General features: G+C 43.2%; 1 protein-coding gene across 1 annotated transcript in view; it reads right to left on the reverse strand.

The window, feature by feature from the left end:
* Positions 1-281: 281 nt before the first annotated feature.
* Positions 282-12598, reverse strand: part of LOC306733213 (unconventional myosin-XVIIIa-like) — a gene marked incomplete at its 5' end in the record, with an annotated part of 60851 nt that continues 48534 nt past the window's right edge. Inside the window, 6 exons of the mRNA XM_079214419.1 lie at positions 282-2357; positions 4383-5834; positions 6394-6516; positions 11084-11128; positions 11806-11945; positions 12043-12228. Of these exons, the coding sequence (XP_079070545.1) occupies positions 4397-5834; positions 6394-6516; positions 11084-11128; positions 11806-11945; positions 12043-12228 (1932 nt within the window). The 3' untranslated portion in view covers positions 282-2357; positions 4383-4396. The remainder of the gene's footprint in view (positions 2358-4382; positions 5835-6393; positions 6517-11083; positions 11129-11805; positions 11946-12042; positions 12229-12598) is intronic.

A 12598-nucleotide genomic window follows, 5' to 3' on the forward strand; every position in this document is an offset into this window, starting at 1 on the left:
GCAACTCAGCCTTCCAATGGCTCCGAATTAATCATTTCAATGAATTGTTTGTTTCCCTCTGTGGTCTCCTGGGAAAAGTGGATGGGTATGATGAGAAGTTACTCTGGGGCGGATGAGCTAAAATTAATCAAACACATCAATGGCTTGTTTTGATATAAAAAAAATTCAAATAAAACGTCCTGCCTCCTTTCTAACCTCATTTTCTCCCACGACGGTGAATTTGAAACCGAATCGCATCCAAATTATACCTCTATGCAATTACAGTGAGCCAACATTGATTCTGTAAACAAACGGACAAATTTATTTTCTAAAAAAAAACTCCCAAATCACTCCTATCACAAATGATCTGTTGAATAATGAAAGTAGGCAAGCCTTTTGATCGGTTGAATGATGACAATATGCAAGCCTTTTGAAAAGTGTACAAACTTATTCAACTTATGTCAACATTGTGTGTAATGCCAGCAACTCCAACTTGGAGGCAAGTTTCAGTTAACAAGTCTATTTTGAATCACTGACATCAAAGTTTCCTGTGTTCCACATTAATATTCATGTGAACCACAAAAAAAAGAGAAAATAAGACATGAAATGCAGATTAGCCTCCTCTGAGAAGATATGCAAATAGCAAGTCAGACACTTGAAGCTTTTCTTTTGCACACAGGCAGACAGTCTGCATGCACATATTCAGTGTATGCTTTCTTATTAAAATCTACCTACACATGATTTAAATAGTTTTAAAATTCACAAGCTCACAACCATCTGTAAGGCCAAATATAAAAATAACCAGCGCGTTTCATGTCTGTCTGGACAGCTACAATTATTTTTTTTTAAATATAGGAGCAGACTGGCTTTAGATTGAGGGATTTTTTTTGCGATATTCTAATACAGAGTACAGACGGCTAATAGAGTACAAATACATAAAGTCTGTGGATAACTCCATATAAGAATATGAGTGCTGCTTATTAGTAATCATGGACAGATAACTGCTAACGTCCCACATTTTCTCACCTGCACAATATCACCAGTTTAATAAACGTTGGTTTTGGCTCATTGAATTTGGAAGAACCATGTTGTGCTGAAAAGGGTGTCACTATTTTACTGCTTAACCCAATGTGGCCAACAACCAAAAAAATCCCTCAGTTCAAGACAATCTGCACCATACACATGTAACAGAAACATGCAACTGAAACATCGAAATAAACATAATTGTGCTGGCATATCATTCTACACGATTCAACATTCAAAGGAGCTTTTATTTATGATGTTTGTGCATTTAAAGAGAAGACAAAAACAATGCGTCTCTGTAGCTGCAAGGTCTCGAAAGCTCTAAAGAAAGCTCATTTATAATAGCCAACAAACACATTCCCTTTGAACCTTGAGGAAATCTGACACAAGTGGACAAAAGCACGGCAGAGCCTCAAAGGAGCCAAATCATTGCGGCATGAAATAGGACATAAGCCATATTTTAATCAAAATATTTATCTCACTAGCTTTAGAAAAATCTTAATTCCTTTTGAATATCATGGTCATGTAAAGGCGTTGATTCCACATATATTATTGTATATCTATGTATACTATATAAATACACTTTAAAATCCTTTTCAAAACATACGCATCGCATCTAACAGCTTGCTTCAAAATGAAATGTATTTTCCAAAATGATTGCACGTCGATGTCAGCCATCGTGACCTAACATCACTTGATGATGGACATCTCAGCTTGCAGCAAGAGCCACATGTAAACTTACAGCAAGATATTTCATTGAAAATAGGTTAACTCCTGCCAACGCTATAGTCCATATTAATGGGGAGGAGGGGGAGCAGTCTTAATGGCTGGTCAGACCTTCTTGCAGGAGCCAGAGCGGGCTTATCTAAATCCTCTTGGCAGAGCTATCTGAAAACTCAGGATAGTGCAGAGGAGGCCTCATTTTTGCCTGAAAAGCAGCTCTTATAAATTAAGTAGTGCCAGGAAGTTCTTCTGATATAACTTGCCTGTTCTGTATTAACAAACTTATTCAATATGCTGTGTTAAATTAAAACAGAAAAGCACTTCACGATGCGATTAAGTAAAACATGATTATTATTATTTTTTAAAGCCCAGACTAATCTACCTGAAAACAGTGTGCGTATCTCTGTCCATGCATCTGGAAGCAGCTGGATTTGAGGAAATAATTGTTCCCCTCCTGGTGTGTCTGATGCCACTGAAAGCACGAGACGACCAAAAGTCTGGGTTACGACGCGCTCTCTGCCAATGTGCCTTTGCTGCTGCTCTTCCCTGTCGAATGCCTGCCGGACTCTCTGTCCACCTCATCCTCTTCATCAGATCTGCCGAGGCTCAGGTGTCTGCGGCGCACAGGAGGGCTGCAGGGGTCAACACACACACACACACACACACACACACACACACACACACACACACACACACACACACACACACACACACACACGGCATTATATCACTACTTGGCTACTTACAGTAGAAATAAAACTGTAGGTGTACACAATGTGGAAGAGAAAATCATGGCATGAGGAAAACAAAGCAATTTAAGGTGTGAGATCACACTCCGCAGGCAGTAAACAACACATCCCATGAGGTGTGCTTAACATATGTGCATCGTTGTATTGTATATTCTGTTCATATTTTAAATGTATATGTCGGAAAAATGTATCACAAATATCCTTGGCCCATGATCAAACCTGAAACCGTGTAACTGGGATTAAACCAGCAGAGAACCTACAGGAAAGCCATGCACAAGCATTGTGACCGTGACACAACGTTTACATATTAGTAAATAGTGCGTGCGTGCAGTTAATTAGGTAAATGTCAGGCATCTGCATGACTATTTTGCGGTGCTTCTACCTACCGCACTCATTACAGGTCATTTCAAAGCAGGGCTTTACATCCTTAGATAATGTTGTCATGACAACACATGGCATGACAAGCGCTTAGTGCATTACTGTCGAGATTTTCTACATTCACACCGACATGCCTACTGCCCATTAATACGCACCAAAAGCAAAAACTAAAAAATGTCCTTTCAATGCAAAACATATACTATTGTATGTATTTCGAAGTATTGGATATCCTGCCATACCAAATGCTGCATGTCAGCAAGTTGTGTACGTTCGCCAAAACAAGTGCACCGGATCCCACAGTGAGACATTAGAACGCTGACTTACAGGCGTGTTTATCTGCTGTGAAAGTGACACTTAATTTGAAGGAGGTGTTTTCATCTGTTTTTGGGGGGTGTGGTTAGCTGTTGTTTCCTTGTAACTGGGTGCTAGCGAGCGTGGAAGCTCTCTAGTGGTGTTACAGAGTACACTTTTCAACACTGTGATTCCAAAGTGAAACACAGTTTTGAGCCGAAAACTGTCTGTTTAGTACGCTCATACAGACGTGGCCACATGTGTGTCGGCTCCACCTTCAGTCAACTCAAACCATCTTGATTCACTCCATAGTGATTAAAGACGGAGAGAGCCGGTGTTTAGCTAGGGAGGCAAACATGTTCAAGGACACTTGGGGGGGGGGGGGGGTGGAACAAGAAAAGAAAAAAACTCAAGCCCGCTGTCTTGCATTTTTTTTTTTTTAATCACACAGGAGGCTGAGATGCTCACACTATCAGTGAAAATACTCTCAGAACAAAAGCTTTTGAAGCTTAGAGCTAGCGTTTTAAGTGTGATGCAAAGTGTTCACTTCAAGTGATGTCAGCAGCCGTGTCACACCTCTTTGAACTCTGTCTCAGTCTCTCTCAGTTTAACATATTAAAGCAAAAAATTGCTGCCATTTAGTTTTTTCCCCTAATTGCCAACATCGGTTTGTGCCACGGCAACCCTCTCTCCACACTATGTAACAGCATCAAACACAACGTCGGGAGAAACACTGCAATCCATCTTTTCAAAATGGAAGCAGGCGACTAACACGGCTTCACACGTCTGACGACGAGTGTTTCAGTGCGCTGCCTCTGACAAACGTTGAAGCGAAGTAAACCGCCAATGGATTGCGGTATAAAATGCATCCGCAGCTGTTTATAATGACATTTAGAAATAAAACTGAAGTGATCGAAGCGTGTCAGTAGTGCATACGAGGATAACTGCAGTACTTTAAATTGGAGACTGTTTTTTTTTTTGATGAGGACAAATGTTGGCAGGAGCAAAGGGAAAACGATCGGTGGCATGCACTAATTGGCCAATGTGACCTCTAAAAAAAAATGTAGCGAGGGCTTCGCTAGCACTATACAAGACAGCATTAGTGCGTCTGAGTCAGAATTTAAAAAAAAACAAAAAAAAAAAACACACACAGCGAACTCAGTTAGTGCATTCAGTGAGGGATCCCGGCTCAGTCTCGGTTATGCCAGGCTCCTGGGTTATTATCACACCGAGCATCACCTTCCATGGCGGCATCAGTCACTGTCTGGCCTGTAGCGGTACTTCATCACCAGGCTATCCACCTTCTTCTTCTTCTTGGAATCCTTCTTGTTCGACGGCCTCCGACCTGCAGGCTCCTGCTCGTCATCGTCAGATGGTTCTTTCGGGGCCCTTTTGACACTGCTGGAGCTGCGGTAGGAGATGGTCGAGTTGGAGGAGGAGGAAGAGGAGGAGGAGGAAGAGGAGGAGGATGACTTTGAGGAGGAAGAAGAGTCCTCGGACTCACTTTGCTTCTTCTTAGATTTCTTCTTGGACTTCTTTCCCTTCTTCCCCTTTGAGCTCTTTCTGCTGTGACGGTCGTCTGAGGAGGAGGAGGAGGAGGAGTCGGAGTCGGACAGCGAGAGTTTGCTTTTTTTATCTTTCCGGCTGCGGGAGCTGCTGGTGCTCAGGGTGCTGGACGGCCGGTTGGTGTAGTCCAGAGCAGAGCCGGAAGCGGAGCGAGGCAAGCTGGCTGAGCTGCAGCCGAGCCCCTCGTCCTCTCCCCTCTTCCTACCGTCCTGGCTTCCTGGCCCCTTCTTCTCATCCTCTTCCTCTCCACTCGACTCGTCGAGTTTGCTGCGCTTGAACTTAATGGGCTTGAAGCTCAGCACCTCATTGATGGCAGCCTCCAAGTCGGGGTCCAAGTAGTTGCGGTGGGTGACCGTCTTGATGTCCGACGAGTCTGGCAGATTCCCGTCGGAGGAGCGCGGTTGGGCCGGGGTGGAGAAGCTGCGGCTGATGGAGCGGGGACTGAAAGATGAAGTCCTGCCTTCGGTGAACGCCGCACTGCGGCCATCATCGTCGTCATCGTCGTCCACGCGCAGGCCGAACTCACTGAGGCCACAGCTGCGGGCGACGGACAGGCGCGAGCTGCTGCGTTTGTCGTCTTTCCAGGAGCTGCTGCGATGCAGCGATCGCGGGCTGGAGCGGCTCACGCTGCTGATAGTGGACTTATTGTCATCCTCCATGTCCAGCATGGCCCTCCTGGTGGACAGCCGGCTGGGAGCCACCGAGGACACCACAGAGTCCTTATCAAATTCAGGGGTGCTGCGGGAGGTCCAGCGGGACTCCAGGCCCTTCCTGGCTCTGCTGGTGGCTTCAGAATAGGCCTGGGAGATGACGGAGCCTTTGTCGTCGAAGTCTTCCTGCGCCTGGCTCTTCTTCCAATCCTCCTGGAGCCCTCCAGACTTGGACTTAGCTTTGCGCATGGAGGCCTGGTCTGGTGCGTCAGGCTGTTCCTTGAGAGTGCTGAACAGGGAGCTGTCGTCGCCTGTCCCCCCTATGGAGTCTTTTAGGTTGGAGCGCTTCCTGTAGCTTAAGGAACTCATGACAGACACGGATCTGTTCTGCTCTACATCTCTCCCGTCTTTACCTCCATCATTCATCTTCTCCTTACCCTCTTTCAACTCCTTGGTATCGGCATTTGCTGAATATCTAAAAGGTTATGTAATAAATTGACACCAGAGACAACCAATAGAAGACAAAAAGGAGAAAAAAAATAAATAAAAAAATCAGATCTCCGCATACGGTACTTTAGAACATTAAAAATTGTTGCCATCTTTAGTTGCACGCAACACGTGGTCAACGTTTGGTACCTTGACAGAATATTACATTAGTTATTTTCATTTTGTCCTTGGGACCAGTCAAGACTCTATTGATGTTATGTACAGTATACACTGCAGAAAGTGAGGCAATCTCCCAGTGAGGAGATCTATCTAAATGTGGCAGGAGCGTCATTAAGCAGCCGTGCCAACTGGCCACGGGCCACTTCAATAAATTTGACAGCAGCCGCTTCCCCGTTCCGCCTCCTGTCATTAGACAGATTACAAGGAGAGAGAGACGACACCTAATCACATGAAATACCCATCCTTCTGTTACAAACTGCCCGAGGTAATCCTGGGCCTTTTTTTAAGGCTGGGCTACATTTATCACTGCGTCACTACGGGGACGTACATGGTTATTTGTCGTGATGCACAAGGATGTGGGCACTGACCTGGTGCTCTTCAGACTCCCCTCATCTGACAGGGTCTTGGTGGAGCTTTTGTTCTTCGAGAGCCAAGACTTAACACCGTCCACGCGGTCCTCCACCTCGGAATCAGTTTCTGTCTCATCCCCACTGCGGAGAAACAGAATCAGCTATTCATCTTAACAAGTCTTTTTTTATTTTTTTTTATTTTTTTATAAATACCTTCTTGATAATATTAAAATACACTGCCTCAAGTTGCCTTGTGCAACAATTCAGGACCAATTTAGGCAGATTTTCAGACAAGAAATTGTACAAACTTGTTATGCGAATATTCTATGCAGCTTAACATCACAGGAATTACACATGCACAATGTGATGGTTAGTTTTCACACATCACAAGCTTTTTGCTACTAATGTTAGTCGTATTCCTTCTCATATCGTATTAAAAAAGGTCAGTATGATGCAAGACAATCCAGAAAAGCGTGATGATGAGATACGATAACAACACAATTAAGATGGTTGTTTTCGACAGACGCAGATGAGTGATCTAGGCAGAATGTATGGAGCTGTTAGAGGCATAATTAACTTGTTTGGCTGGTTCTGGGCTGCAAGCATCTGTGTGGCATGTCACCTGCTCCTGGTGATTGTTATTGGAGCGAGCTGCGAGACGGCCCCGTGGGCCCTCCACTTGACATAACAATCAATATACAGAGACCTGTGGATCCTGATGAAAAAGCTCGCTAGATCCCACCTGGATAAGGTCAGGCCTCATTCATTTCAAATACAGGGTGAATTTTCTAAATTATGCGCCCTATTGTCCTCGGTGGTTAATGTGACAGGATGTGGCGAGGAAGAGGAGGGCAGAGTGGCGTAACCTCGAAGTCAATACTGCGGTCACGGTCGACATGTGTTTGTTTGAGGACACTCACTCTGCTTTAGACTTCAGTGCTGGATACACCGTCGTCCTTGGCTACATCATTTGTGAAAAATAATTTTCGCGTTCATAGAGACAGTGTAAAATTGCGCGTAGATGATGTTCACAAGGCCTAAACTACGTTCGTCTGGTGGGGAAATTACATTTTCCATTCTTTGGTTTTTGGATTCAGAGCAGGACAACGGAGTGTATATTAAAACATACTGTAGAAGGACAAACAGCAGCGATGGTGAAAGAGGGCTTCAGGAGAGGAGCTGCAATTTTCAATCCCACATCTTCTAACTCGGACAAGCTTATCTACCTGAGCCTCGGGACATGTTGCAGAATGTTTGGAAAAAGAAATGCTTCTAAGGAGCAAACACAATATTCAGAGAGCTGTGAGATGACAGCCAGATGGAAGAGCTCTCTCATTTGTCCACATATCCATCTATGTAGGTCTCTCAGTGAACAGCGTACCATTTCCTTTGTCACCCAGCTTTGTGCGACATATTCAGTCATGTTTCCTCAGAGAACAAAGTGTTCTCTCTGCTCTCTTCTTATTTTTTTTTGGTGGTCTGCCTAAAAGCTATTCTTTTTTTTTCTTACACAAGAAAGGATGTGGCGGTGCCAGTGGTGTTTGCGCACCGTGAGGGAGAGAGCAGAGTCGTAAAGAAGCCTCAGATTCTTGGACCAAATGGTATTCGGGCCTTCAAGTTTTCTAAGAGCATTAAGAAAATGTTCTCATCATCGAACTTAAGACCCGGCTTTCTGCTGGGCAGGATAATGCCGATTCCAGAGAGACTAAATGGACTGATCATACTATTTTCTATAAGAAAACCTGAGTGGGGATGGAGCTTCAAGTGGCAGCAAGAAAAGAGTCCAAGTTTAGCTATTACATCAAATGCAAGTGATAAACGCCCTCCACAACCAGATAATCGGTTAATTAATACTCGAAAGTTGATGACACCTGCTGCCAATTTATCATCTCTGTGACACTGTGACTTCTTTTAACGTGATGTATCACACAACAAAACACTGACTCCAGCCCAAAGCAAAATCATCTCCCTCTCCCCTCACACACACACACACACACACACACACAATAAAAAGGTGGCTTGCAATTGAGTGCTGTGCAAATGGTGTCACAAACGATTTGTCCGTGGCCCCACACTCCTAGCTAACCAGTCCTGAGGCTCGCAGATACAAACAAGCCCCAGGAATTTAGAAGTGAACATTGATAGCTTCTGACAATTGGCCTGCACTGGTTGTAAATCTTTGTCACAAATACTTACACTCAGCATCAAATCTCGTATGGCTTGGTTCTATCGGTTTAGCACGTGTGGTCCAAACACCATGTCTTTAAAGTGTCTGCCCAACATTAGCCAATTATGTCTGGATAGAAAAAGAGCGTAATGCATCAATTCATGTTAATGAAATAGTGTGCACACACTGATGTAATTCATCTCGTATTCAAGGAGAATTTGCACTAAAGGTGAAAAGAAAACGCACTGATGAAAGCCTAGTTCGCACGGCATAGTCCTATTATATGCAACTCCTGTACTTAAACACAGCCTGCTGCAGTCCGTACGGGGAACTGAAATTATCTTCTCCTACAATAATAATAATAATAATAATAATAATCCAGCTATTGTAACTTCTATTTTTTTTTAAGCATTGAGTACAAAAACATATTGAATATTAATGTAAATCATCTGGAAAATCCACTTCAAATTTATAAAGAAAAAAATTATTGTTCACCCATGCTGCTAATGCAATGATGTCGAAGGGGGGAAAAAGGCAATTAAATAACACGGAAAAGAGTCGCTCTTTTCCTCGAGTTGCACAAAATGAAAAGCAGAGCGTTGATACACACGAGTTGTCTGATGAAAAACAGATGACAAAAAAAGGATACAAAAAAAACAGCATATAAAAGAGCGTAATGCCATGTCACTGAAGAAGCAATCAGAGGTTAAAGCGGGAAATTATGGGCAGGTTTATCCACCACAAACTGAAGACTACATTTCTTCACTCCGCTCCGATGAAGGTTTAAATGATGTAACATGGCACAAAGATTTCTTTCACTGCATAAAAACTGAAAGAAAATGACATTCAGTCAGTCAAAAGAATTTAATTAGCGTTCACAATCAATGACTACACATGTTACAAGGAAGACAAGGTGAACATTTGTCTTTAAAGTTAAATGTTTCACAGCACTATGACATGAGATTGAATTAGTGGAGTATTTGAACGCCTGCATGGAAATCTACAGCCGTTTGGGCGTAATCTTTTCAGTGGCGCACTGTGCCATCACTGTCTTGCAACACTTGCTGACTGTGCAGCCGCGGACAGACAGCCGGGCTGCAATCATTTTACCGTCACGAGCGTCGCTCACACGGTCACGCTTCAGTTCTTCCTAGAGCACATGTAAGGTTCTCCCGCCACGTTAAGTTTGTGTCCAGGGCACAATACAGATAATCTCTTCGTGGCAGACTTTGAAAATGTACATAATGTGTTTTGTGAAAAAGGTTCCCTCTGTATATTTCCACATGCCCATATTCCCTACATGTCTTCCAGCAAACACTGTTGTCAGGCTGAGTCAGCCCACCTGTGCATCGTTGGCCATCTGCGTGCATGCGGTGGTTCAGTCCAATTAGAGTGGGGCCAGGAGGGGCAGATGAGTGAGCCGTTCTTCAATTAGACTATTCTTTTTTCTACTCTCATCCAGGGCCAGGCAGCCACAAACAAACAAACAAAAAAAACATGTATGTAGAACTGCTACCAGTCATCTATTTATTTCAATCTTTCTGCAGAAGCACAGAGTATGTCTAAGCTTATCCAAATGCATAATTCTTCTTTGATCTTGATTTCAAGCTGTACAGTAATGATTTCTACAGACAAATATCAGTCCACATTCATTTATTATCTGTAAACTGAAAGAAACAGCATGAAATCACTGTAGAGAAGTAGAAATGATTACAATACAGAGGCAATACTAAGGCCCCAAAAAAAGAAGAAAACACTTAAATGAAATCAATTCATCCTAATTTTAGAGACTTCTTGTCAAGCAACTGATATTGGAAATTTGTTCACATGTTCCATTTTTGATTTTTACATGGACGTACCATGAAATGAAGATAATGTGCAGTGCATTCCCCGCACAAACTCAGTGAGATGTGGGCTTGTCACATATACGCTTTGGAAAACGCACCTTGGAGCAGAAGACGGGTAAAAATCGAAACAAATGCATGATGAAGGCGTATGATGCGGCTGCAAACGTCTGATAGAAAACTATTCATGGAGACAATGATGCAGTATTACCACAGGTCTGTAACACTTTGTTGTTTTAAATATGTTCTACAGCCTTAGCAGGAGAGGAGAAGGATGTGTCGTTTATTTGCCATTCTTGCTCACGCTTCCTCTGACACTCAGCAAAGTGTTGTGTGTGCCGTCAAATGTTTTAAACATCTTTTGAAGGTAGAAAAACAAACCCTGAATTCTCCAACGAGGCCGTCTGTGTACAGACACCTCCGGACTCTAGGCACAAAATAAAATGAAACTAACTGAAACGCCAGGGCCATCCTTTAAGCGTAGCTTTTATCTGAGATGTATACCACAGACACAGCTTTCCATTCTATTTAAAGTGACTTCTCCTCGCAGTGTTGTTGTGAACAACACAAACTGAGATGCTACGGAATACTGCATTATTCTCTCTTGTGGTTGAACACGGGTGAGAAAAAAAAAAAAACACCACAACTTGCAAAAAACCATTATGACGGAAACAAAGGATGCATTTTCCATTCTCACGTTTTGTTTTTTCTTTTCTGATATTTTGTCACCATGTCTTGCAAACTGCCAGAAGTGTGGAAAACACCAAAGGGGGAAGAAGGGGGAAAAAAAGAGAAGGTGATTTACACAAACAACAGTGCAAAAAGACAACCAGCTGAGATAACAGCAAATAAATAGTTGTACACTTACACACGCACATGAAATAACTATCCATTGTAAAGCAGTGGATCGATAAACCTTGCCCTGTTGCCGGCCTCCTTCTCAAACAGAGCTAGCGTGTGTAATGTCTTCCTTTTCTTTAGAGGTCTGTATTACTGCAGTCAGTGTTTACCTTAGTGGGGTCAGAGCTAGCGTAACCCTCAACCTCTCTGCAAAGAGGGAAGGAGTAACCAAACAGGGAAAACCGCCGCCGAGACAAAAGATCAGAAGCAGGGAGCCGAATGAAACCGAGTGAGAGGTATTTGGAGAACAGACAGAGTGTAGTATGACTCACAGAGTACTAAAGAGGTGAGACAGGAACTGGTGTAGGAAGGTGTGGGAGATAGAGAAGGAACAGATACAAGTTGTGATTGACAGGCTATTCCAACAATAAAAAAATAAATAGCAGTTCACATTTTATAAGTTTCTTGCAGCAAGATAACTTGTGCTTATTATCTACTGTAGCTACAGCACCCTGATGTACCAAACATACATTACAGATCTACTGAAGCAACGGCAACTGTGTCTCTTTAGACACGTACCTGTTGATTACGTCGTCATTGTCATCACTCTCCATCTCGTCCTCGATGGCCGCCTGCAGGTCACCTATCCTCTTGAAGGCCAGCTTAAGGTCCACCTGTAAGCTCTGATTTGCCGCCTCTAGGCTCTCAATGTCCATTTCCTGGTGAATGGATCACAGCATAGAAGAAGCACGGTTACTTCCTCTAGTTTGAGCGCCGCTGTATGGGATCAGGTGTCCCAGCACCCGGGAGCCTTACCAGCTCGTGCTTCTTCCGGCTCGCTTCACCCTCCCTCTTGGACAGCTCTCCCATTTCTTCTTTCATGTCCCTTATCTGCCTCTGCATTCGCTTATTCTGGTCCTTCTCCCTGTTTTCCGCAGCAAGGCGTTGGTTTCTCTCCTCTGTCGACTTTTCCAGATTCTCCTTCAGACGACCCACCAGAATCTGGGGAGAATTCCAGGTGAACTGAGTGAACTTGTTCTTTACAAGCGAACAAAAAGGATCTCCTTTGTTCTGTATTTACCCTTAAATGTTATGTCCTAGCTCAGCATAGTTGGTCTCAACCCCCATTCTATCCACATATTTAACATACAACCACTATCAAATAAAGGATAGCAACAATGTTAACTTATTTCTTCTTCATCTATTATTTTAGTAAAGGTAGTTAATCTGTTTAGAAGTTGCAGGTTTTATCAATCCACATTAGTACTCAAAAGCTTGTGTACCATCCTTTTAATTTAGTCATTTCAAGAACTAAACATTATTTGTGTTATATTTATGGTGAATCTAACCAGGGTCATTTTGCCACCAACAT

The sequence above is a fragment of the Taurulus bubalis genome (assembly GCF_910589615.1).
Source record: "Taurulus bubalis genome assembly, chromosome: 2".
Lineage (NCBI taxonomy): Eukaryota > Metazoa > Chordata > Actinopteri > Perciformes > Cottidae > Taurulus > Taurulus bubalis.